General features: G+C 41.0%; 1 protein-coding gene across 1 annotated transcript in view; it reads right to left on the bottom strand.

Moving 5' to 3' along the window:
- Positions 1-13,445: 13,445 nt before the first annotated feature.
- GREB1 (growth regulating estrogen receptor binding 1) overlaps positions 13,446-27,940 on the bottom strand; it is a 98,223-nt gene continuing 83,728 nt past the window's right edge. Inside the window, exons 26-32 of the mRNA XM_064295037.1 lie at positions 27,350-27,554; positions 26,748-26,922; positions 21,974-22,192; positions 18,801-18,936; positions 15,946-16,146; positions 15,371-15,509; positions 13,446-14,148 (exon numbers count right to left, since the gene is read on the bottom strand). Coding sequence (XP_064151107.1) covers positions 13,985-14,148; positions 15,371-15,509; positions 15,946-16,146; positions 18,801-18,936; positions 21,974-22,192; positions 26,748-26,922; positions 27,350-27,554 — 1,239 coding nt within the window. The 3' untranslated portion in view covers positions 13,446-13,984. The remainder of the gene's footprint in view (positions 14,149-15,370; positions 15,510-15,945; positions 16,147-18,800; positions 18,937-21,973; positions 22,193-26,747; positions 26,923-27,349; positions 27,555-27,940) is intronic.

Here is a 27,940-nt window from a genome sequence, read left to right as displayed (position 1 = left end):
ACAGAACCAAAATTGAAAGGAAAACAGGTGGAGAAAACAATTTAAGAAGGCATGATAGTTACATCATGTATTATTCAAAAATCTCATGCAAATCATTAAGCAAAACACCAAGATCTCAAAGACCAAGAAACACACAAGAGCAAATACGTCCAGCCCCAAGAGTTCCTAAAGAAATGACAATTAAAAAACAATAGTGATGCACCATTTTCTAGCTAACACATTAACAAAAAAATTGAAATGACAAGAACAAGTATTGCTGCCAGAAATTGGCTGAGATAAACTTGCTCAGACACTGAAGGAGAAAGAAATTGAATAGCCCTTTTGGAAAGCAAATTGGCCATAAATTTTGAGAGCTACAAAAATGTTAAAAAACAAAACTTAGACCCCATAATTCAATTCCAGAAGTTTTTTTTTTGTTTGTTTTTAAGTCAGTCTCATCCAGGGAGGAAAGAAGCTCTCCTGTGTGCACAGAGGTTTATTAAAATACTCTTCATGGGGTAGCGCTTGCAAGCACTTCACTAGGTACGACTAGCTCACCACATCTTATCCTCACAACAGCCCTGCATGTAAAATACTATTATTGTCATTGCCCTTTTATATGTAGGGAAATGGAAGCAAAGAAAATTTCAGTAAAGTTCTTCTCCCACTACTTGGTAACTTGAGGACTGGACCCCAGGCATGGGACTTGGGAGCAGGGTACTCTACCTCTGTGTCATGCTGCTTCCCCAGAGGGTAATAGGAAAGATGATAACTAAAGGTCCAACATGAAGGAACCAAGTGAATCTCAAAATGTTAGGCCACCATTAACAAATAATAAGTATGAAACTTCTTTAGCAACATAAGCATATGATGATACGTACTATTAACTGAAAAACAGAGTACAATAAATATGATATTATGTACAAACCATATATATTCAGAGACCAGGTCTTGAACGGAGCACTTAAAAATGAAAATGGTGGCTTTGCTAAGGAGCATGAGCAACTTGAGAATAGGGGTGGGGTCCGTTCTCTTCATCACCACCATCTGAACATAAAGAAGCCTGGCGGGCAGCAGACACTCAAAATATCCAAGGGAAAGGACTTTCAAACCTGGTTTTTAAACACTTTTTGATATAATATTGTCTAATTTCTAAATAATAAAGATAGAAATGAAGTTCTCTCTGCTGTTGTCCCCGGTGGTGGCACTGAACAGCTGGAGTCTGGGGTCAGATGGGTGAATTTGGGGGATTAATCCTGCCTCTGTCATTTATGAGCTGTGGGACTTAAATGAGTTCCTTAAAACCTGCTTGGTCCTCATTTCCACATCTGTAAAATAGGCATCATGACAACTATTCCCTGGGTTTTAAGAATTAAATGACATTATGAATACAAATAATAGCCACAACAATGGACTCAAACATACCAATGATCATGAAGATGGCACAGGGCCGAGCAATGCTTCCTTCTGTTGTACAGAATGTTAACTGTAAGTCACGGCCAACTCAACAATAACAATGAATTAAAAAAAAAAAAAAGGCTTAGTGCAGGATCTAGCACTTGCAGGCATGAATCTAGATTTGTTTTGGATCTTACTGTATAATCTTGGACAAGCCATTCAACCTCTGAGCCAATTTTATCTTCTGTAAAATGGTCACAAAGGTATGTTTCATAGTGTCATTGTGTGGATTAAATGAAATAATGGATATTTAATAAACATTACCCATTACTGTTGAGTCGATTCTGACTCATAGTGACTCTACAGGACAGAGTAGAACTGCCCTATATGGTTCCCAAGTAGCACCTGGTGGATTTGAACTGCCAACCTTTTAGTTAGCAGCTGAACTCTTAACCACTATGCCCTCAGCGTCATTATTATAAAAGGAAGCTCTATGATCCTGAATGTGGATTATCTTTATAATTCTGGGTTTAAAAAATGTAAACTATATCCACTTGTGTGGCTGGTTGGTTTGACTGTTTGCTTGTTTGTGTTGTGAGGCCAAGCCAGGGGCCCCCCAGAGTGTTCATTCCATCAGTCTTAAAACCCTAACTTGATCAAAGCCAGAACGCTGGGAAACTGTCCTCAGACTTAGAACCACAAACCACCCATTGCCCACCCAACCCTACCCTTCTTAGCAGGTGGACTGCCAGCCCTGGAAAAGACCTTTGTAGAACTAGCATGGCCAGGAGTCCCAAGTGAGAAAATAAGTGCTCGCCAGAATTTTAGAAAGAGAATGACAAAAGCAATCATAGAATTTGTTTCTTCTCTAGACATGAAAAAAAAAGAAAAAAAAAATTTTTTTTTTCAGACATGAAGGGCTCTAAAAATCTGCATAAGCCCTTCCAACTGTTTTGTTCATTAAAACACTAAGTCTCTCAGAGCTGGGAAATATGCGTAGGCAAATGGACTAAGAACAAACTGAAAACTGCCTACATTGAATGGGCCCTTGGTTCATGGGTTTCCCTCAAAGAACAGGAGTCCGCTGAATCTGCACCGAACTAGATTTCTTTCTGAAAAGTGGTTTCTAAAGGCTTACTTCTCAGGATGACCCAGACCCTGAATAGCACAAAATATATTCAGTATGTGGTTGCACCCAGTACCACCTCCAACAGGAAAACCAACAATTCTGCCAATGAGAATATTGGATCAGCGCTTTCATTGTTCACAAAGCCTGAGGAGCCAACAGTGCCTTCTAATATGTGTCACTGGTGGAAGTAAGTTTTTCAAGACAGAAGGCAGCTGTGATGTTAATGAGAAGGTCGTTACACCTGCAGGAATGAATCTAGATTTGCTTTGTCACTTACTGGCTGTGTAAGCCCAGACAAGTCATTTAACCTGTAAGCCTGGTTTATCTTATGTAAAATGGTCACAGAGATACGTTTCATAGAGTTGTTGTGTGGATCAAATGAAATAATACTGAATCACCTTAAAATGCCTGCTACATACTAGGTGCTCAAACATGTTTGCTAACTCAAGGGTGCTTGTTTTATAGCTAACGGGGTCTCAGAGGAGCTGAGTGATTTGGCCAAGGAATCAAGGCATAAGCCCAAGTCTCCTAATTTCAAATTCCACACCCTCTCCACTGTAATATCCTGCCATGAGAACCTCTACGTCTATATAAATGCTGCTTCTTGGGGCATGATTTCTTTATTGTAACAGCTCTTAAACTGCTGAAAATATCCAGGGGATTTTTTTTTTTTTTCCCTTTGGGAACCACCCTCTGATTCTAATTACTAGGCACATCAGAAAATCATGCCTGGCAGAGCACACAGCAAAGAGGAGACGCTGTGTGAAGACAGAGACAGAGACCGGAGCAATGCAATCTTCAGAGTCTTCAGAGGGAGCGCGGCCCTGGTGATACCTTGATTTCAGACTTTTAGCCTCTAGAATTGTGAGACAATAAATATCTGTTGTTTCAAACCAGAAAGAAAAAGGAGAAGAAAAGCATCTGTGAAGCCAGATGACGAGGAATAGACAACACTCATGAAGTCATTAAACATATATTCACAGTCTAAGCCACTCTGACCCTTCAGTTGAGTTTTACTGTTTGGTTTGGATCATAACTCTCAGTTTTGAGGGTTTCCTAGTTGGTTAGACTTGACCATGAGATCTGTAAGACCATGAGGTAGAGGCTTAAGGTAAGTGAGGGTCTCAATCTCCTGAGGAGTCTACAAAGAATTTTTGGCAGGCTCCCTAAATGAAGAGAAGGTTTGAAGGTTGATTATGGGCTGTTGAAAATGCATGTGTGGGTCTTCCCATTTAAAATGGCATATCTGTAAAGATACACTAGGAAGAACCCATAACATCATACAAAGCAAGGAATGGATAATAAGAATTTGAGAATTTCCACTGACTACAGCCCTACTGAAAAATTACAATTAATGGTTAACGAATGTTCTATTGCCCAAAATAGAAAACCCGCCAGCCCCAAATAAGTTGAGAGTTACCTCATTTCCTATCATCTGGAAATGAAGGTAGAACCTTTTGAGGTGTTCAGAGACCTGCACCACCATTTTACACCTCCCCATCAGTTTCCTTTTTCTACACTAGCTTAGGAAGAACCTGGTAAGAGCACCAACATCAGTGGTACAGCATTGGAGAATGCCTAGGGATGGGCCCGGGGCACCGCATACCAACCAGTCCTGAACCATGGCACTGAATCCAACAACTCCAAAATAATCAGGAAGGAAGCATAAGGACGAGCTTTGCCAGTTGGATAAACTGAACCTGTCTAGACTTTTCTTCATTTCGGAATGAGTGAAAGAAAATATACACGGGATCTGAGAAGAAAAATTCTTCAAGATAAGGTAATTAAATATACTTGCTGTGCTTTCAGGAGCAAGAGCAAAGTCCTGCAACTGCATTATTATTGTAGAAGGTGGTTCATATCCTCCACAGCTTGTGAGAAAGCATGGCTCCTCTGCATCACAGCCAATGGCCATCAAGAGAACAAGCTGTGATGCAATGAGTGTTAAATGTACTGGAGACAGTGAAGAGGGAATCAGCATAAACATTCAATCTGTGGCTTGGTGACACACTTGAGAAGCTCCTCTAGAAGACAGCAGAAAGCATGAGGACATAAAAGACGTGATGATAGACATGGAAGGAAAAACCACTTAAAATCAATAGGGACAAAAGGAGTCGCAGAGAAAGAACTAAAAATAATTTGGGATATATTTAAAGATTTTAATCAGAGTGACAAGATGAATCTTTGACACAGAAAAGGGGCATCATCAAATCTGTGTCTATATCTGTGATATGTATGTGTGTGACGATTGTTGGAAAGAAAACTGCCTTTTTAAAAAAAAATTACATGGTTAAAACACAAATCCTCTTTCATTATAGAAGAACCACGTTTTCTCTGGACAATTTGCATAGAAATTGTCAAATGGGACTAATTTACTGTGTAAACTTTCATAATATAATAATATTATTTATAAAAATAGAAGAATCAAACCATATGGAAGTGTAGACAGCAGAATGTAGACGTCTGCTTCAGGACACCCCACTCCCTGTCACTTCCCTGAGGTAGACACTGTCAACAGTTTGTGCCAGCCTCTCCTTCTGCATATGCAAAAATTCATATATACATTATACAGATAAATATATTTTAAACATAAAATGAAGCTCTATATTTCTTTCTCTGAAATAATTCTATGTGAGTATATATACAGGTAGTCCCCCATTTATGATGGGGTTCCGTCCCAACTATTGGTTCTGACATAAATAGAATACCTCATTTTTTCCCCCTTAGTTTTCATTATCATTGCCTTTTATTATCAGTTATCTTTATAAATCCAATCCTTATTGTCTTTGGGGCTTGGAAACATTACACATAAACTTGCAGATATATTTTAACACTGTATGTAGCACATATTACTATGGATAAGATGTAAAAATAAAACAGTTTTAAGTACAGTTTGTCATAACTCAAATACATTCTAAGTTGGGGACTACTTGTACATCTATCTACTATTTTTAACTTTTGTGCTTGGAAACTCTGTTTCTGGAAAATCAAGTTTGCCTAGAATGATCTAGACCAGTTCAGAAAGTGTACTTCTGTGTTACCATCAGGAATAGAGAAGAATAGAAGCAAAAGAAAGGAAGATAGCCTGGAGAGGGGGAGATATTAGCGGAAAGGTTGAGAACTTTAGGGAACAGACCAGATCGATATGAAGTGAAAAACGAAATCCTGAAGGCCTGTAGAAACATATGACAGGAAATTGGAGGTAAATTCAGATCCAATTGTCCTTAAAAAGGTGCTAGAAAAGGGGGTGATGTCTTAGCTGTGCTAGATGAGAACTGGTGAGGGAAACCAATACATCTAAGGGAAGAGCAGTCTGGCATGTGTTTGCAAAGGGACCACACCACACCACTTGCTGCTGTTTCTGACTCATGGTAAGAGTAGAATTGTGCTTCATAGGATTTTCAATGGCTGATTTTTCAGAAGTTAGATCGTCATGCCTTTCTTTCAAGGTGCCTCTGGACTTGAACCTCCAACCTTTTGGTTAGCAGTTGAGCGCATTAACCTTTGCACCACCCAGGGACAGGATACAGGAAACTCTTGAGATGCAACCTTTAAAGCCACAGATACATTCCATAGAAAGAACAATTGGGGAACAACCCCTAATGACAGGACAGCTCTTTTTGTGGTTACAGAAAATCTGGACATGTTTGAGAGGCAAAGACCAGAAACATCAATGTGAATACTCAAAATGCTATTAGGGGAGTTTGAAGTTCTTTGTAGGTGTAAATACAGGAATTGCTCGTGTCCTGAGGGAACACCCCTGAGAAACTTGTGGAACATGGACTACAAGGGAAGGCCCAGCAAAGACGAGATACATTAGAGCACAGCCAGACAGAACAGGAATACATCAAGTCCAGGCCTGGGTCAGATATTGGTCTGACAACATACCTCACGGATAGTTATCCTACGCAGGAGGATAAGTAAATATTTGCAAAGCACTTGGAATGGTAATACATTTTATAAATAAGTTAATATTTGCAAAGCACTTGGAATGGTAATACATTTTATAAAGTAGTTAGGGCTAAATATGTGTTTTATTAAAATAAGTTAAATTAAAATGAACACATTTTACTTGCATAGTAGATAAAGTTGGCAAATTCCAAACTCAGTGATTTCATCTGTGTGTGTGTGTGTGTGTGTGTGTGTGTGAGAAACTCAACAACGCCAAATCAAGAGAAATGCGTTAGGAAAAAAGATGTCTGGACAGAAAGCAAATTTAAAAAGGCATTCAGATGAGCGCTATGTATTCATGTTATATCCTACATGTGCTAGGGGAGACAGAGACCAGCTTAAGAAGCAGATTACACTGTTAGAACAGCCCTAGGCCTTTCTGAGACATTAAAGACACGTCCTACTATGCAGGAAAAGAGTAGCAGACAAATGCTACTGAAGGCCACGAACACTGAACACAGGAGAGAGGGTGCATGTAGGGCGTTGTGAAGGGCATGTGGGAGAGGTGCTGATCTTCACCAGGAGGCTGGGGTCAGGGCTTCAGCAGCTGAACTTAGAAACAATCCAGTTGGGATTTTTATTAGTTTTGTGTTGTTAATTTGTGTTAATTTGGGGGAAAATTGATAGCTTTATAATATTGAATATTCCCATTAGAATGTAGTTTTGTCTCTACATTTAATTTGATCTTCTTTTACTTAGTTCCTGAAAATTTTCTCTCTCTTCACAAATTTTGTTAGGTTTAATAATAGATACTTTATGGGTTTTGTTATGGTGACTGGGGATTTTATTTCATTTTCCAGTTGGTTACTACTGGCGCAGGAAGGCATTTCATTTTTTTTTTTTTAAATAATTTTTATTGTGCTTTAAGTGAAAGTTTACAAATCAAGTCAGTCTCTCACATATAAACTTATATACACCTTACTACATACTCCCATTTCCTCTCCCCCTAATGAGTCAGCCCGCTCCCTCCTTCCAGTTTCTCCTTTCATGACTGTTTTGCCAGTTTCTAACTTTCTCTACCCTCCCATCTCCCCTCTAGATAGGAGATGCCAACAGAGTCTCAAGTGTCCACCTGATCCAAGAAGCTCACTCCTCATCAGCATCTCTCTCCAACCCATTGTCCAGTCCAATCCATGTCTGATAAGTTGTCTTCGGGAATGGTTCCTGTCCTGGGCCAACAGAAGGTTTGGGGACCATGACTGCCGGGATTCTTCTAGTCTCAGTCAGACCATTAAGTCTGGTCTTTTTATGAGAATTTGGGGTCTGCATCCCACTGTTCTCCTGCTCCCTCAGGGGTTCTCTGTTGTGCTCCCTGTCAGGGCAGTCATTAGTTGTGGCTGGGCACCATCTAGTTCTTCTGGTCTCAGGATGATGTAAGTTTCCAGTTCATGTAGCCCCTTCTGTCTCTTGGGCTGGTATTTACCTTGTGTCCTTGTTGTTCTTCATTCCCTTTGATCCAGGTGGGTTGAGGCCAATTGATGCATCTTAAATGGCTGCTTGCTAGCGTTTAAGACCCCAGACGCAACACTTCAAAGTGGGATGCAGAATGTTTTCATAATAGAATTTATTTAGGCACTTCATTTTTCAATATTGATCTGGACTTGATTTACTATTATTTATTTAGGTTTTCTGCATTTAACCTTACCACAAAATAAATGTAAGGAAAACAGAAGGAATTAATGAAGATGGAAGCAGAAATTAATGACATTGAAAACAAAAGTGCAAACTAGATTTGAACTTACAACCAAAAGTTTATTCTTTAAATAAAAAGTTCAATAAAAGAAACAAATCTTTGGCAAAATTCATCAAGAAAATGAGAAAACATAAAAAATAAGAAACAATCAAAACTAGTAAAGAGATTTTTTAATAATAGAATGTTTAAATTTATGGCAGAATATTTGAACATATTTTTGAAATAGATAATTACCCTGGAAAATACAAAAACTTTAGATAAACCCTGGATATATGAATAGTTGTGAAATAAATTGTAGCCATAGTTAAAAAAAATTCTTTCCTTTAAAAAAAAAAAAAAGGTAGAAGCCAGACCCAGGTCATTTGAAGGGATTATAGTTTCATTTTTTGTATATTATTTTTATCTGGTTTTGGATTTTCCAGCTTTGCAGAACTAGACTTCCATTATTTTCCAGTGCGCTGGAATAGCTTTTATAACACAAGAATTCTCTCTTCTTTCAAAGTTAATTACTTTAGTTCAAACTTGTTACTGTGTCATTCTACTCTCATTTCTATTGATCTCTTTTCTCTGCTGCTGAGAGATGTATTGATGTCCATTTATGATTATGGAATCTGCCCATTTCTTCTCATATTTCTAACAGTTTTTGCTTTATATATTTCATAGCAGTATTGGAATATCTACACAATTTTATAATCATATTATCTCCTTGGGTGTAACTTTATAATTTTAACTTTTCTTTGTTCATTTAAAAAAAAATTAAATCATATTCTACTTAAAGGTCCTTGAGTGGTACAAACAGTTAAGTGCTCAACTACTAGCCAAAGGTTGGCAATCTGAACCCACCCAGAGGCACCTAGGGAGACAGGCCTGAGAAATCTGCTTTTGAAAAGTCACAGCCTTGAAAACCCCATAGAGCACAGTTCTACTCTGCACACATGGGGTCGTCATGAGTTGGAATCAACTCGAAGGCAACTAACAACAGCATTCAGATGAGCTTTCTTAATCCAATCTGAGAGCCTCAATCTATTATTTGGTGAATTCAATCCATTTATGTTTATTATTGGTATGTTTCAATGTGTTTCTGCCACCTAATTTTGCTTCTATTTACCAAGCTTTCTTGCTGTTTCTCTCCTCCCCAACCTGTTCTTGACTTACATTGGATTGATTTTGCTATTGTTGTTTTTCCTTTTAATGCTTTAGATGTTGGACATCTTGTTTCTTATCCTCTAGTGGTTACTCTAAATGTTTTTCAATATAAATATTAAATTTCTTCTCCACTAACATGTTAATCATTCCTGCCCCAGTAAGAATTTCAGCTCAGTTTCATTCATTTTCTCTGCTCCTGTATCGCCAACCACTCCCATGCTGAGCTCCTGTGTGGAGATCATCTAAGATTTCAGTTTCATTCATTTATTCATTCGGTGGTGTTTAATGAGCATCTACCATGTGCCAGGCAATGATCAAGGCTCTGGGGATACGGCAGTGAATGTGTCTTGCAAAACTTCTACTTTCATGGAGGAGAGAGAAAAAAAAAAAAAAAAAACTAAACAAGTAAAATGTATTATATGTTAGTAGGTACCTGACCAAGGAACCCTGGTAGTGCAATGGTTAAAGCACTCGCTGCTAACCAAAAGGTCAGCAGTTGAAACCCACCAGCCACTCTGTGGGAGAAAGATGTGGCAATCTGCCTCCATAAAGATTACAGCCTTGAAAACTCTACAGGGTAGTTCTACTCTGTCATATAGGGTCACTTTAAGTCAGAATTTACTCCACAGCAGCGGGTTTGGGTTTTTTGGGTTAGGTAGCTGATCAGGGATGGCCTTATTGAGGAGGTGACCTTTGCGTAGTAACGGCCAAAGAAGTGACAAAGGGGTTCGAGTGGATGTGAGGGGGAGCCAAGGAAACAGCAAGACCTGAGGTGGTTTTTAAAAAACTTTTTGGGGAAAGAGGTGTCTGGGGTCTTAAACGCTAGCAAGCAGCCATCTAAGATGCATCAATTGGTCTCAACCCACCTGGATCAAAGGAGAATGAAGAACACCAAGGACACAAGGTAAATACCAGCCCAAGAGACAGAAAGGGCCACATAAACCAGAGACCATATCGGACTGAGACCAGAAGAGCTAGATGGTTGCTTGGCCACAACCAATGACTGCCCTGACAGGAAACACAACAGAGAAACCCTGAGGGAGCAGGAGAGCAGTGAGATGCAGACCCCAAATTCTCATAAAAAGACCGACCAGACTTAATGGTCTGACTGAAACTATAAGGACCCCAGTTGTCATGACCCCCAGACCTTCTGTTGGCCCAGGACAGGAACCATTCCCAATGCCAACTCTTCAGACAGGGATTGGACTGGACAATGGGTTGGAGAGGGATGCTGGTGAGGAGTGAGCTTCTTGGATCAGGTGGACACTTGACACTGTGTTGGCATCTCCTCCCTAGAGGGAAGATGAGAGGGTAGAGGAGATTAGAAGCTGGCGAAATGCACATGAAAAGAGTGTGGAGGACGGGAGCGGATTGTCTCATTAGAGGGAGAGCAATTGGGAGTATGTAGCAAGGTGTATATAAGTTTTTGTGTAAGAGACCGACTTGATTTGTAAACTTTCACCTAAAGCACAATAAAAATTAAAAAAAAAAACAACCCTTTGGTGTATTTAGGGTATTTTACTGGCCCCGAGCACGTGGTGCGACTGAGCAGTTTCTATTAGCCTAGTATGGCCCAACGTCCTTCCTCAAGGACAGTAATGTGTTAATTAAAAGATTAATGAGCTTGACTTATATTTCTGAGCTGATATTACGGTAAAGTTATCTAAAGGAGGGGTGTCAGCTATTTGGTAACAGTCACAATTTCAGTGCTTTCCATAGGTGCAATTTTTGGTAGATATGTCACTGCCATACCAGGTTAATAGAAACTGCTCATGGTGCCACATGTCCAGGACCAGTGCAATACCTACCATACCCTAGTTATGCCCCTGGTGGGCACCTGTCTGGCAACATTCAAGGAGGCCAAGATGGCTGACATGCAAAGTAAAGGTGTTAGCACAGATCATGAAAATCCTTGTTTTTGTTGTTTTCTTGGGAGACTTCCTCAGCTCACTTGTCTTGTCTACCTATCTCACCAGACTATTGAGGTTTTTCAGCTTAACTGCCAAAATCTGTAGTTCATCTTTTTTCCCTAGATATAATCTCACTTCTGATTATTTTAATTATACTTGCTTTTTAGGATTGTTTGCTTTATCAGCTCTTTATAGAGGTTATCACCTATTCTTTCATCATGTAGTGTGTCTTATATTTTTTGAGTCTTAGTTGAGTGTTTATTTTGTACTAGGGAGTTTCCATTTGCCTGCTTGTTCTAGTTGCTATAAATTGCCTCAAGTGATTATGGGGTACAGGACATGATATGGAGGGGGGATGCCTATAGTTTGTCTTCACAATGGTCTGGCTTCCCCATGCCCAATTCCTTCCTGCTTGGGAAAGTTTGGAAAAGCTCTCAGCTTTAGCCTTAGCCAGATGAGCGTAGTGTAGAGAGTATGGTCGGAAGAAAAGCAAGGAATCAAATGGCCTACCTGCTACAAACTGGCTCTCCCATTAACCATCCTGGCAAACGCTCCAGGTCCCCTTCCAGCTTCTTTATCTACCCTGAAGCCCAGAGTCCCCCTAAAATCAGCCTTCCTTTGTGGCAGGCTTCTCTGCACATTTTGAGTTGTGGCTCCTTCTGTTTTTGCTTTTCTGTATAATTCTGTCTACCTTTCTTCTCTTTCAAGAATTCCTCAACATGTTAGTATACCCCTATTGTTATGGATTTATCCTTATTTCCTTTCACAAATATCTTTTCTGTCATGCCATGAGATTTTAAGCAGGTGACTCCTGGAGATCACTGGCCACACTACTTTCTCTTAAAACAATGCAATTAATACCCAGCATAAGAAACAGATGTGTTATACCTTTTATTTTTAAAACTGAAACAGGCAAGAATATTAGTTTGTTTTCTCCAAGTTTAAATTAACTAATAAAATGTGGAAAAGTGAACAACAGCTGTTATTTACAAAAGAAAAATATAACTGAAGAAGGTTAAGTTTTTTATTCCAAAATAGGAATCCTGACATATACAAAGTGATCATTTTATAAACATCAATCTAAATCTTTTACACTCATGGACTTTTTTTTCATAGGAAAAAAAAATTGATATTAACTTTTTGGTATCATCTTTTAAAATATATTTCTTGGATTCTCATCCATTTGAGTGCTTATAAATGTCTAAAATGGATGTAAAAGGATGCATTCTGATGACTAACATATGAATTTGTAACTATAAGCTGAGCAGTCCTGTATCTTTAAAATTTTCCTTCAGTTACAGGCCATTCCAAAGTAGTGCGGTATGTGGGGGACAGGGGAGAGACACGGAGTCTGGAGTCCAGAAAGCAGGAGTTTGGATGGTGTTTCTACTTCTTTCCAGATGTGTGATCTTGGGTGAGATACATTCTCTGCATCTCAATCTTCTCATCTTTCAAATGGGGAGAGTGATTCCAAGCACCCAAGGTTTTTGCAAGGATGAAATAAGACAATATATGTAGAAGCACCTGGCCCAATGCCTGGCCTATAGTTGGCATTCTAAAACGTCAGTTTAGAAACCACTCTGGTAAGCATATGAATGAGAGAGGAATATGGAATATCCCTGCTTTCTTCCCTCTTGTGTTCCCACTTCCTCTCCGGTCAGGTAAGAATTTCTCTGAAGAAACTAAGCATTAATAAGAGAAAAGCTATTTAAGGAGCTGAAATCGAGCTTCAATAAATTACAGTCGTGAGCCTAGTTCTTATCAACTATTTTATATATCACTTTGGTTCTTTGGAAACCCTGGTGGCATAGTGGTTAAGAGCTACAGCCACTAACCAAAAGGTCAGCAGTTGGAATCCACCAGGCACTCCTTGGAAACCCTACGGGGCAGTTCTACTCTGCCCTATAGGGTCGCTATGAGGCAGTATCCACTGGATAGCAACAGGTTTGGTTGTTTATTGTTTCGTTATTTCAAGTAAGCAATTTGGTCCTCTTCCCTTTGTAAGGCAAATTCTATTTTTTAAGTAGGTCAACCTCTGTAACCCTAATTTCCTTTCTAAAGCTCTTCTGGTTTTAAAGGAAGCTTCTTTTCACCTTTGTCCTTTCTAAGAGACAGGGTATTTACCCTAGACTATTTTAATAGAATCATATTTGCTCTAAAGTAAAACAATTTGTTTTTCTTTATAAATTTGACGCCTTTGGGCTAGTTTCTAAAAAAAGCAAACTTGTAGGCAATCAAGTAATCCTCATTAAGTGATCTAATTCTTAGTTTATCTTGTCCCCAGCCTTTACAGTTAAAATGTTCTTTTGGAATATTGCTTTGTAGTAGGTTACAGGAAAACTTCCTTGGCTGAAATCACGTCCATTGTCTGAAATGCAGGTACCTCTACAAGATAATTTAAGAGGGATTCTTCGAGACTAAGAGAAAACGCAGGCTTGTCCATGGAAGTATACAAATGACATAATAACAGACCAACACTTGTTCTTCAAAAATGGTTTTAAAATAGCCCAGAGTAGTGAGGTAAGGTAGGAAAGGCTCTAGCCCAGAATTCAAGAGGCTTGGGTTTACATTCCTGCTCACCATCAACTGGCTCTTTGTCACCTTCAGTTAGTCACCATCCATCTCTGGGCCTCGGTCCCCTGAGAAGTACTATGAGAGACTGAACAACAGTCTCTGGGACCCATCCCAGTTCAAATACCCCATGGTTCTAGGACTTCCTTTAGCTTCAGTGAGGGCTCTGAATGCTCCACTATTCCAGAAAATCTGCCGCTGTCTCCCTCAGATGTGCCTTCCAGTCAGAAAAAAGAGAGGCCTGTCTTCCTTCGCATTGGCAGTCTGGAATTCATCACGCAGTCGGAACTGCCACTCATCTTCCAGCTCAAGGCGGACGACTGTCTGGCGGAGTGAGTTCCGATCCTGGCAGATCACACACAAGGTTGCACCTGCGTGGCCAGATGTGTAGAAGACATGTGAAGAGAAAAGATGAATTATCAAAGAGAACACTACTGTCTGAATGCTCCATGCAGTTAACACACTATGATAATATGATGTTGTTGGGAAGGGAAGAACCAGATGTCTGAGTCAGTCTTGTTTCTTCTGTAACGCTTTATCATCTCAGCAAGATATAAAGTGCCATTGTTATTTGGTGGGTGAGACAACATTGAGGCAGAATAAAAGCTGAAAAAAAACTGAACGGAGGAGAGGAAGTGGAAGGAGACAGACTGGTCTGATCACAAACCAAGCAATCACAGCTGCAGGCCTTGTTGCACACCCCCTTGTCCCATCCCACCCACAGCTTAATCCCACTTTCTTCACCCATCCAGGCCTGGTGCACCTCCCACCTCTCCTCACATGCCCAGCCATTTGGATTCTCCCTCCTCGGAACTTCTTCCTTCCTCCTTTCTTACCTACCTACCTACACTACCCTCCCCTTAAAGGAAATGTTTCCTGAGGGCAGAGACTGCTGTAGAAACCTCTTAATATTTCCCAAAGCCTTATATCCTGTTAGCCAGCCACTGCCGTCGAGTCGATTCCGACTCACAACGACCCCGTAGGACAGAGTACTCACTAAACAGCTTACTAAATAGCTGCTACAGAGAAAGGTCAGAGTCAATACCAAAAAAAAGAAAAGTAAAGGTCAATTAAGAATCTGAGCAGGATTGCAAATACAGATTGGAAGTAATTTTTTAAGCTCACATAGAATAAGTGTTTGTCACTCTCAACCACTTGAGCATGAAAACAGCTACAGAAGATAAAGGTTAGAGCAAGAGCCAAGAAGCACACGGTGACCCAGGGCAAGCAGGGAGAGCTCATCCGCCAGGATGGAGAACCGTCTAAGGAGAGCTGGGCCCTGATTTTAAGGATGTGGACTGAAAAGGAACACAAACATTGAAAAGGCCTGCTATTCAGCTAAAAGAAAGGGCGGGTGTCTAGTCTCTTATCTGAACGGGTATAGGGAAAAGAAAGCCAGCCTGGGAGTAAGGAGACCCAGGACTCAGTCCCAGCTTTATGTGCTTTGCAGGATAATCAGGGCAGTCATATTCCCTCTTGGCCCAAGTTTGTTCCTTGACAAATCAGGACTAAAGCCAAAGGTCATCTCCTTGGAGGCACTGGGAGACTACAGGCATTTAAGTCAAAGTCCAGGGTAAGAATATTCTACGTTACCTTTTAGAAAATGAAACTTTTTCAAAAAGCTAGCTCCCACAAAAGAGTCACAGAGGTATAACAGGAGTCCACTAAACATCAAGTCAGAGCTGCTGATGTTTAAAGAGTGGGGCCTGGAGCTCACGTAACAAACAGAAATCTGAAAAAGAAGGAATCCAACAGAAAGCATTGCTTTCCATGAGTTACTCAACAACATTACACTAGGAGCTGGAATCTAGTAAATATTAACTGCTTGGCCAAATTCGAAGTTTTTTCAGAACTAGAAACGGTATCTTAATGTAATTTCCAAATTTATATCCTTAAAATCAATTCAAAGAGATTTATCCAGATTTATCTACACAATAATTCATTTGGGAATCAGAAGTGTTCTGGCATCCGAATCAGATTTGAGTTCCAACTTATTACACCTGGGCAAACCATTTAAACTCTCGGCCTTAATTCCATCATCTATAAAATGGGGTAAGGACCTGAAGCAAAGCAGTTGAGTAGCTATAACTTAGTGCCCTGGAGTCTAGTTTGTCTGTTTTAAGACTTTCTCAGATTTATGGATTTAACACTGACCCTCGAGAAGTTACCTGAGATCCCAGGTTAAGGTAGCAGTCAACTGACAGCACAGGGTGGTTGTAATTCTTCAGGGAGAGGGGGAAGAAGTGGTGGCTGTGGTACTGGAGGAACTTCTCAAGCAGGAGCTGTGCAGGGGCAGCGAGAAACGTGTGCTTGCTGTCCGGGGCACAGATGTACTGGGCTGGCACAATGGCCACGGGGTTATCAGACACCTGCATGGGAAGGCATGGGCATCAGGTCACTCCCCGCATTGAGGAAGGAATGATAGGCTCACCCCAGGAGAAAGAAGTCCTTCCCACAGGTTTCTGGGCTGTGTGGGAACCCAGAGGACTGGGGTGGCCCAGTTATGGCAGCTAGAAACAAGACTGTGTAGTGGAGGCAGTGTGATGAACTGAGGACACATAGTTCAAAAATAAACTCTCTGTTCAGAAAAGTTAGGTTTTTTACCAAAGTGTAATTTGTGAAAATTAATCAATGTGATCAGTAAGAATAGTAGACATTTATTATTACATGCAGAAAATTGGCGGTCTAGTCGAGGAACAAAAAAGAACCAATCGACCTTGTGGACTTTTCCCCAAATTCAGTGATCCAAACCTCTAGGAATGGCACCGCCAGCCAGAAACCTATAGGTCCGCCTCCTTCTGACTGCCTCCCCGCCATACCCAGTCAGTCACCAAGTCTCATCAGTTCTATCTCTAGCACATCCCGCCCATCCCATCTTTCCTTTCCCTCTCAGCTGCGTTCCAGTCCACTATCTCTTACTCCCATCACCAGTACACTTTCCATACGGCAGATCGTCCAGAAAGACAGTCTACATAAACACAGCTAACGAAATCCTCTGCTGAATTCCCTTCAGTGGCTTCTCATCACTCCAGGGAAACGTCTAGAACTTATTCACATGGTCAGTAAGGCCCTGCCTACTTCTCCAGCTAATCTCCCGCACCTTCCTCCTTCTCTTTACACATCCTCCAGTGCCTCCTTTCAGTTCTTCGACTATACTTTACCCCCACGCCCCTCGGCACCTTCCCCATATCCTTCCCTCTGTCTGGCTCTTTTTGACTAGCTGGCTCTTTCTCATCCATCAGGTGTCTACTTTAATGCCACTTCCTCATGGAAACTTCCAAAGCCACCACCCCCGTCCCCATCCCCAGATGACACCTGGCTAGACTAGGCCTCTCTGTTACACACACTTCACCTTTGTGGCGCTTATTACAATGGTTAACTATTAAGAAGGGTAAATGTTTAACATCAGCCCAGGCTGCTAGGCTATAGACTCCTAAATGAAGGGATTGAGTTTATTTTGTTATAATTCCTGCCCTAGAGTGGGTGCTCAGTAAATATTTAATGGATAGATAAATGAAAACTATTAAGTTATTTTATTCACATGGAAGAGTATAAAAAGTATTGCTGTGTCTATATATAATCAATGTATGATATGTTGGCAAATAAACATAATGGAAAAAAAAGATATACTCAAAATAGGAATAAACATAAAATACCTAAGAGTGAACCTAAAAGGAAATGCATAAAAATGTGCTTCAAAAAATGATACTGAGGGACATACAAGAAAAATGAAATTCGTCTTAAAGGCAGATTGGGCTTTTTGGTAGAAAGACAATATGGTAAAGATCTCAATTCTTCCCAAATTAAACTAAAATCCTAACACAATTTCAATAAAAATTTCCCCATTTTTTTTCCTTTTGGAATTTAATTAAGTGAAGGTCTTCTGGAAGCATAGACTTTTTTTTTTTAAGTCTTCCTACTTTGCAAGAGGAAGAGGATGGACTTTCCCGCTCAGAGGAGACTTTAATCTCTGCCAGTGGGAAGGGCAGGTGGAGGATGCAGCTAGTATCTGAGTTCTGACCTGGCACAGCTCAGGGGAGTTAACTGCATAAGGAGCAAGCGGAGACCAGGAAGGACATAGGTTTGAAAAGGCACCTGGTATCAGAATGGCTGATGTCACCAGGGCAAGATTCAAGATAGGTGGATGGTAAAAAACAGAAAAATGGGTACGAGCCCATGAGATCAAAGAGATCTTCAGGCAGAGACACTCTAGCCTGTATGACTTCCTGGAAGACAATGACCTCTGAGAGTTTGCTGGGATTTTGCATCTTAAATTCCCCAGGCCTGCTCAGCTAGGACAGACATAATCAGATCATCTTACTACTCGGAGGTGGGGTCTTGGACAGGTGACACAGCTATCAAGCTAGGCTGGCAGTGCCAACCAACCAGTTATTTAGCCCAAGGAAGCCCTGGTGGCACAGTGGTTAAAACACCCAGCTGCTAACCAAAAAGGCCAGCAGTTCAAACACACCAGCCACTCCACAGGAAAAAGATGTGGCAGTCTGCTTCTGTAAAGATTTACTGCCTTGGAAACCCTATGGGGCAGTTATACTCTGTTCTATAGGGTCAGTATGAGTCAGAATCAACTCGATGGCAGTGGGTTTGGTTTTTTGGTTTTTACCAAGGATACAGAGAAGACTATGGCATCATACCTGCCCTCAGGGAGCTCTGCCTAGCAAGAGAAGCCAGACAAGTGAGCAAATAATTACCATCCAAAGTCACTGAGTGCGATGATGGAGATATGCAGCGGGATTATGGGAGAATCCCTAACTCAGCCTAGGGCGGAGCGGGAGGCAAGAGTATACAAAGCTGCTTTGTGCTGGACATGAGACCTGAGCAGAATCTTAAAGCAGAATCTTTAACACTGGTTGAAAAAAGAGACCAGAAGAGAAATCTAGTGGGATCTTTAATGGCTCCGTGCCATTAGAATCCCTTACTAACACTACGCAATGGTCAAGCCTCACCCCTGACAGCACCGTCAGTTTTCACACCCAAACAGCCTGGCAGCCAGCCCAGCACTCACCTTGGATGTGATGTGGAAGGACCTGTGCCCGCCCACCGCAATCTGCTTCTTCATCATGCTAAAGCGGTTGAATCTGCAGAGCAGGAGGCCCGCACTGTGCACACGCAAGTTGAAGTCCACATCGTCACACATGAACCTACTCAGAACCAGAGGAGGGACGAGATCTGATTGAATGGAATCATGCCCACCCAGCCAGTCCCTCACCAGACACCTGGAGCATGCACCCTCCTGAACTAGGGGGTTATAAAGACAGAGTCGGCTTCGTTCCTACCTCTAAAGACCTTACTCTAAGGAGGGATATGAGACAAAACAAGTAAAAAGGGAGAAATGTTAACACATCTGTACCAGGAAGGGAAGTATATACCTAAGGCTTAAACTATCCAACAGCTACCAGTCCCATGTGCCAAGAACTGGGTGAAGAACTTTACAGGCACTTGTAAAAAGTATCTAATTGTTAAAACAACCTAATAAATGGACTAAATGACTTAGTATAGTTAAAATGCCAGTCTTATGTAAGGCAATCTACACATTCAACAATCCCTACCAAAATTCTAACAGCCTCTTTGCAAAAGTGGAATAGCCAATCCGCAAATACATATGGGATCGCAAAGGGCCCTGACCAGCCAAAGCAACCTTGGAAAAGAACAAAGTTGGAGTATGCTTCCTCATTTCAAAACATACTATAAAGCTACAGTAATCAAAATAGTGTTGTATTGGTACAAGGGTAGATATAAAGACCAATGGAACAGAATTGAGAATCCAGAAATAAACCCATACATCTATGGTCAATTGATTTTTTACAAGGCTGTCAAGTCCACCTCAAAAGGAAAGAACAGTCCCTTCAACAAATGTTGCTGGGACAAATGGATCTTCACATATAATTTAGACCCTGACACCATATATAAAAATTAACTCAAAATGGATCAATGACCTAAATATAAGACATAAAACCATAAAATACTTAGAGGAACACATAGGGGTAAAGCTTCAAGACCTTGTTTTTGACAGTGGATTCTTAGGTATGATACCAAAAGCATAAGCAACAAAAGAGAAACAGAGAAATAAAAGATAAAATGAACTTCACCAAAATTGAAAACTTTCATGCATCAAAAGGTTTTATCAAGAAAGTGAGAGACAATCTACAGAATAGAAGGTAATCTGATATATTTGATAGAGATTTAATAACCATACTATATAAAGAATGCCTACAATTCAAAAACAAAACGACAACTCAATGAAAAAATGGGCAAAGGTCTTGAATAGACATTTCTCCAAAGAAGACACACAAATAGTCAATATACCCAAAAAACCTACTGCTGTCATCGAGTCGATTCTGACTCATAGCGACCCTACAGGACAGAGTAGAACTGCCCCACAGGGTTTCCAAGGAGTGGCTGGTGGATTCAAACTGCCAACCTTTTGTTTAGCAGCCAAGCTCTTAACCACTACACCACCAGGGCTCCATAAATAGTCAATAAGTACATGAAAATAGGCTCACCATCATTAGTTATTAGGAAAATGGAAATTAAAACCACAACGAGATACCACTTCACCCCCACTAGGATGGCTATTACCCAAAAAACAGGTAATAGTATATGTTGGCAAGGATGTGGCGAAATTGTTAATTCTCTTACACTACGGTGGAAAACAGTTTGACAATACCTGAAAAGGCTAAACACAGAACTACCATACCAAAAAAAAAAAAAAAAATCAAACCTATTGTTGTTGAGTCAGTTCTGACTCATAGCAACCATATGACCCAGCCAATCCAAAAGACTTGAATGCAAACACAGATACTTGTATACCAATGTTCACTGGAGAACTGTTCACAACAATCAAAAGGTGGAAACAACCAAAATGTCCATCAACAGATGAATGCATAAACAAAATGTGGCATCTATCCATACAAAGAAGTATTATGCAGCCATAAAGAGAAATGAAGTCCTGATATGTGCTACAACATGGGTGAACCTTGAAAACATGCTGAGGGAGATAAGACAGACACAAAAGGACAAATGCTGTATGATCGCACTTACATGAAATATCCAGAGCAGGCAAATGCACAGAGAAAAACTTAACAGCGGTTACCAAGGGTGGGAGACGGAAGGGAAAATGAGGATTATTGCTTAAGGAGTACTGAGCTGCTGTTTGGGGTGATGAAAACCTTTGGTGATGGCTGCAAAACATGGTGAATACAACTGATGTCACTGAATTGTACACTTAAAAAATGGTTAAAATGGAAATCCTGTCATATTTTGCCACAAGCAAATTAAAAAAAAAACAACAAAATTCTTCCAGGGTAAAATTATTACCTACTTTTTACAGCCGAGAAAAATAAGGCTCAGAGAAGATAAATAGCCTGCCTAAACTGCAAAGCTGGTAGGTGGTGGAACCCAGACTCACAGCAGGTCAGCCTGACTCCATAATCTACATTTTAAGGTGGGCCATCTTGGGCTGTGTGCCCACTGCTTGGCATATTAAAAAAAAACCAAACGAGTTGCCATGGAGTCAATTCCAACTCACGGTAACCCCATGTGTGTCAGAGCAGAACAGGGCCATAGGGTCTTCAATGGCTGTCATCTCTCGGAAGTAGATCACCAGTTCCATCTCCCAAGGTACCTCTGGGTAGATTCAAACCACCAACCTTTCGGTTAGTAGCTGACTGCTTAACCGTGTGTACCATTCAGGGACACAGAGATAGTCAATAAACACGTAGTGACTGAATTATTCTTGAGATGTGAGCACTACTGTGGCTAGATGTACAGAAAGTAACATACAGATATTACTTTACAGCCATCTTCAGTGCTAAAGTTTCTTAAAAAAAAAAAAAGTATGCAGCAGGAGAAGGAGCCCAAAAACAAGATAAACAAATACTACAGTGTAATTCACTAAATACAGTATCATGTGAATTGATGAATGAAAATGAACACTCTTATGCAAATCTCCACTCCGTAAAATTGGACACCACCAAAAAATGGTGAAAGCTGAAAGCAGGGGCCAGGCCAACATGCATGGGCGGGAGTCCTCTAGTTGGCACCTGCAGAGCAAAGCTGACGAAGCCATCTGCCCGGCCTAAGGCCTGCTCCTCCTGGAGTGCCCTGGGACCATGAGCGGTGCCGACAGCTGCACTGGGGCGGCCCCCCAACCCTCCACTACAAGGGGCAGGAGCTCACCGATTCTGGTTGTACTGCACGTTCTGGGTCAGATCCACGTTCAGAATGATGAAGTCATGGACGTGGCAGCGGGAGAAGGGCTCGCGCACCTCACTGCTCCTGGTCTTGCTCGACCACTTCCGCATCCCGATCAGGGCATAGTGGGTGATGTCGGGGGACGCCTCGATGTGCTGCATGACGTGCTTCAAGGAGACATGCCTTTCCGACCAGGAAAATTCCCTGCTCAGAAGAGGGAGATGGATATTCCTATGTCGACATTCAAACAACAGCAAGGTTCCCGTACTAGGCCAGCCATGGCATTGGTCGTCCAAATGAACCTCGTGTGCCAACAGAGCTGGTACCACTGAATCCATCACAGCCATCAGCTGTGCTGGGCATGGGTTAAGCACTTCATACTCGTTATCATTTAATTCTCCTAACAATCCTATGACAGAAGCATTATTATCCCATTTTATAAATGAGGAAAATGAGTCTCGGGATACCTCGCCCAAGTTCACTCAACAGAGCTTAGATTTGAAGAGTTCTCTCTGACTCCAAATCCTATGTTCTTTCTCTCATGACAAGCCACTCACATCTCCAGTCTGCCCGACATGAACGTAAACTGGTATAAAAGGAGTTTGGCTTTCCACTGTGAAATCCAAATGAGAAAGTGGGGAAGTAGGAAGACCCTATAATACCACCCTTTCCAGATTGACAGTATTTGAGATACACGAAGATGGTAAGGTTGGCCATAGTGAAACTGACACTTGATGGGCAAGAAGAGAACGGATGAAGGGAGTAACTGCATGGCTGTGAGTAAGGGCCTAGATAAGGGTTCTGTCCACGAGGGCCCAGAGAAGTTGCCCGATTTTTCTGGACCTCAGCTTTATTTTCCTCAACTGAGGTGCTTAAAATAAACTCACTGAGGCACCAGCCAGCTCTGACATTTCAGGACCTTTATTTTATTGTTATAATTAAAAAAAATACTTTATTGTGTTTTCAGTGAAGGTTTACACAGCAGTTTAGGTTTCCATTCAACAGTTTCTATGCAAATTGTTCAGTGATATTGGTTACATTCTGTGGGTAGTAATAGCTGGGCACCATCTAGCTCTTCTGGTCTCAGGGTAGATGAGGCCATGCTTCAGGTAGACTATTTGTCCTGTAGACTAGTTTTTTTCTTTGAGACTTTGGTTTCCTTCTTCCTCTTTTGCTCCAGATGAGTAGAAGCCAATAGCTGTATCTTAAATGGCCACTTGCAAGCTTTTAAGACCCCAGACACTGCTCACCAAACGGGGATGGAGAACATAACTTTATGGACTGTATTATGCCAACTGACCAAGATGTCCTAATCCTTCAAACCCAGAAAACCAATCCCTCAAAGTGTTTGGTTATGTCTAAGAAGTATCTGTAGCTGTCCCCCTTACGCTTTATTATGTATATGAATATATGTGCACATAGTCACAAACATGCATGTACACACATATGCATTAACCTACATATAATATATATACACATATATGTTATGTATATACTCACATATGTGTATCTATACACACACTTGCCCACGCACAGACATATATACCGCACATACATTCTTTGGTTGTTTTGCTGCTGTTGTTCACAATTATATATGCCATAGCCATTACCAACAGATCCTTTTTTTTGTGTACTTTTTAGTGACATTGTTTACCTTTGTCAAGCTGTGTACACTTCATCTCAAATAACAAGTGTCTACTATCTAGAGAGTGAATCTCCCTCACCCCCCCATTCCTAGTAACCACTAATGAATATTAGTTTCTGTATATTTAATTGTTTATGTCATTTCAAATTTTTTTATCGTGACTGACTTATTTTGCTCAACAAAATGTCCTCCAGGTTCATCCATGTTCCAAGATGTTTCAAGAACTCATCTTTCCTTATTACTGAGCAGCACTCCACTGCACGTATATACCACATTTTACTTATCCATTCATGTGCCGATGGGAGGAGTAGACACCCTTCATTACTCTTCTTTTTCAAATTTTTCTTTGATATCTTCATTTATTAGTTCTTCCAGAAACACTTTAAAATAATTTTGTCATTCCTTCCCCTCCGGTTATTTGCTGACTCAAGGGGAAAAACTCATACCTTTACAATAGAAGAAGCAGTGATCACTATCTTATCCATCAAACTAATTGCAGGGCAGCCTGAATTATCTGCCTCTGCATGTAATACAATATGGATGACATTCCAGGACTTTAAATGCTGCGTTAAAGGCAGAATACAGAGTTCAGTTCTCTTCTTTGCTCTACTGTCAAAACAGCCCTTAGCCAAAGTCTAGCCCCTGGAATAGTGCCAGGACTGAACATTGACAGCAAGTGTAGCAAGATGGTGAAGTGAGTGGACGCTCCTGTTTACTCCCCCAGCAACTAAGCCACTGAACAACAAATAAAAACAAGCACAGACTTCAGATGGACAGGCGACACAGAGGAAAACAGCTGGCTCCCTGCCCACAGTGGGACACAGTGGGAGAGCCTACGCAGGGGCACGCATGAGGGAAAGACAGAGATCTCCCCACCGTCACCACAGGAAATTCAAGCCCCACCACTTATGTCAGCATCTATGACCAGCTAAACCACTCCCCACCCTGTGCATGTGTACTGAATTCTGGAGATCAAGCATCCAGACCACCTGAATCAGCGCTGAAAAAACCTAAGGATAAGAGTGCCGTTGGGTCAACTCTGACTCATAGCAACCCTGTGGGGCGTGGTGAAGCTGCTCTGTGGGGTTCCTAGGGCTGGAGTCTTTGCAAAGGCAGGCTACTGCACCTTTCTGCCATGGAGCAGCTGGTGGGTGTGAGCCCTGGCCTTTCGGCGGGTAGTTGGGCACTTGGCTGCTGTGCCGCCTGGGTGCCCAATCAGAAAATTTCCCCATAAAAATCAGAGTCCAAAATTTTAAGTAAAAAAAAAAATAACAAAATGGCCCAAGTTCAACAACAAAAAATAGACACAAAGTCACAAGAGAAGAAAGGCCAATCAAAAGCAAAATGAAGAACAGGAAATTTCTGCTACAGAGGCCAGATTAATGGAAAGAACTGAAAATTTTCAGACTGTGGTGCTAAATATGTTTAAAGAAAACAAAAAGCACACAGAAGACAAACTAGTGGAGATCAGGAAACAAATGGAGGAACAAAATGAGAGACTCAACACAGAAATTGAAAACATCAAAAAAAAAAAGAGAATTATTTAAACTGAAGAATAAAGCAACTGAATAAAAAAAAGCAAAAGAAATACTTAACACAGAGTTGAACAGAGAGCAGATAGAATAAATTAACTAGAAGACAAAATAATTGAATTTATCAAGTTTCCAGAGAAACAAGAAAAAAGAACAACAAAAAAAAGTAAACAAACCCAAACAGAAATACGGGATTCAACTAAGAAATCTAACATTAGAATTTTTGGAATCCCAGAACACCATGACAACAATAAAGGCATAAAAACAATTTTCTAAGAGATAAAAAAAAAAAAAATTTTAGCCAGCAAGAATTTCCCAGACCTGAACAGCGAACAAAGCCCGCAAATACAAGAAGCTGTGGAAACCCTGGTGGCATAGTGGTTAAGTGCTACGGCTGCTTACCAAGAGGTCGGCAGTTGGAATCTGCCGGGTGCTCCTTGGAAACTCTATCGGGCAGTTCTACTCTGTCTTATAGGGTCACTTTGAGTCGGAATCGACTCGATGGCAGTGGGTTTGGTTTTTTTTTTGGTTTACACAAACCCCAATTAGAAGAAACACAAAAAGATCAATTCTGTACCATATCCTAATACAATTTTTGAAAACCAAAGACAAGGAGAGAATTCTGAAAGCAGCAAGAAAAAACTTAATATACCAAGAGTCTTTCATAAGAATCAGTGTGGATTTCTCCCCAGAAACTAGTCTAGAGGCCAAAAGACAATGCGGCAACATATGTGAAAAAACAAAACCAAAAAATCCACTGCCGTTGAGTCGATTCTGACTCATAGCGACCCTACAGGACAGGGTAGAATTGTCCCATAGGGTTTCCAAGGAGCAGATGATGGATGTGAAACTTTTAGTTAGCAGTTGAGCTCTTAACCACTGCACCACTGGACTCTCCATAGGGTTTAAGGGGCCAATTTTTCAAAAGTAGATTAGCAGGCCTTCCTTCCAAGGTGCCTACAGGTGGATGAGAACTGCCAACCTTCCAGTTAGCAGCTGAGTGTGCTAACCACCCACGCCATCCAGTGATTGCTGCATAGGGATTAGTAACCGTTCTAAAGATGAGGAATCCAAAAAGATCTAGAACCCGAAACGATTAAGTTATTTGCCTAACATCACACAGAAAATAAAAAGTAACGTGTTAGAAGTCAGGCTGGTGGGATGGTGGGTAGTGGCTAGAAGGCAATGGGAAGGAAATTTCTGGGGAGTTTCCAGTAATGTTTTGTTTCTTGATATGGGAGTTGGTTAAATGGGTATAGTCAGTTTCCATATATGAATTTTTTTCTTTTTGGAATATATATGTACTATATTTTTTTTTATACTGAATATATATTCTGTGATTTTCTGTATATATAATAAAAATTTTTTAAAAATAAAAATAAAGCTGAGCTCGGAATATGAGTCCACTTCTGCCACATTCAGAGCTCTGTCCTCCATATACGATCCTTCTGAGGTATACTCTGTAGTCTTTAAAGGGCTAATGAGAATTCCCCATTAAAAACAGAGTGTACTCATTTTTCCTTATTTGTATCTAAAAGTAAGAGAAACAAGGTGGTGGCAACAGAATTACAGGCTACTTTACCTGCTTCTTTCCCCGGCATAGTCAACATCCACCATGTTCCACATAACACAGGAGTCATCAGAAATCACAATGAAAGGCCAGATGTCCTGCGGCTTGATCCCAAGCTCCTCCTGCCGGTTCCGCTCCAGCTCCAGGTTATGATAGGAGAGCTCTTTGATTAGGAAATGAGCCGCACCTGAAATGGGCAAATGACTCCAGACTCAGGTCTGTCCTACATCAACATCAACACAGGACATACCTGTGGTTAGAACAGTTAATCAAGGCTCCATCCCAAGACAAACCAGCTCCCAACTTTCCTAATATGCATCACTCTTCCACTGACTATTGGCCACTGACTTGGGAGAGAAAATCACAGGAAGGAAAAATCTCCAATCTGCACACACGTTTGTTTTTCTTATCTTTTCTAACAACCGAAAGCATGAATTAAGTTAATCATCAAGCGCTGGAAAAAGACTACTCATTAAAAAATCAAATAAGCCAAATAGCTTTAATAGTCAAAAAGCAAACACCTTGATGTAAAACGTTTAGCTCTTGCCTTCTTAGAATATTCTCTTAAGTTTTCACACACAGAAATTCTACTGATTACTCTGAAAAATACCTACCAACTCCAGCACTGTTGAAGATACTGGGGAGTACCAGCATGATGTGGTTGGGCCAGTATTTCTTGTAAATAGCCATCTCATACTCCTTGACAACCAGGACATGCAAGTGACTGGCACCATCCATTGCATGATACAGATTAAAGAGTCCGTGTTCATGACGGCCAGTTGTTGGAGTAAATGTTGGGCTTTTTATATATTCGTGACTCTGTAAAGTATAGACATAATGAGATAGATGGATTGTTTATAAAAATAGCCACAATTATTCCCTTTCCTTTGAAATTCGACTTTGCAGCTCCTTCCACCAAAAGATGGAGTCTATTTCCACACTCTTTGAATCTGGGTTAGCCTTGTGACTTGCTTTTACCAATAAAATGCAGCAATGATGAGTACCAGTTCTTAGCCTAGCTTCAGGAGGATGGACACATTGCCCTGTCTCTCAGAGCCCTCCTCGGCCACCACATGAACAAGTTGGGGCTAGGCTTCTGGAGGCTGAGAGACCACGTGGCCACATGGGCCAGAGATGAGCCATCCCCGTGGAGGCCACTCTAGACTAGCCAGCCCCCAGCGGACCTGCTAGCTAACCCCAGACAC

The sequence above is a fragment of the Loxodonta africana genome, chromosome 12, assembly GCF_030014295.1.
Source record: "Loxodonta africana isolate mLoxAfr1 chromosome 12, mLoxAfr1.hap2, whole genome shotgun sequence".
NCBI classification, from domain to species: Eukaryota; Metazoa; Chordata; class Mammalia; order Proboscidea; family Elephantidae; genus Loxodonta; species Loxodonta africana.
This window is presented reverse-complemented; position numbering and strand designations above follow the sequence as displayed.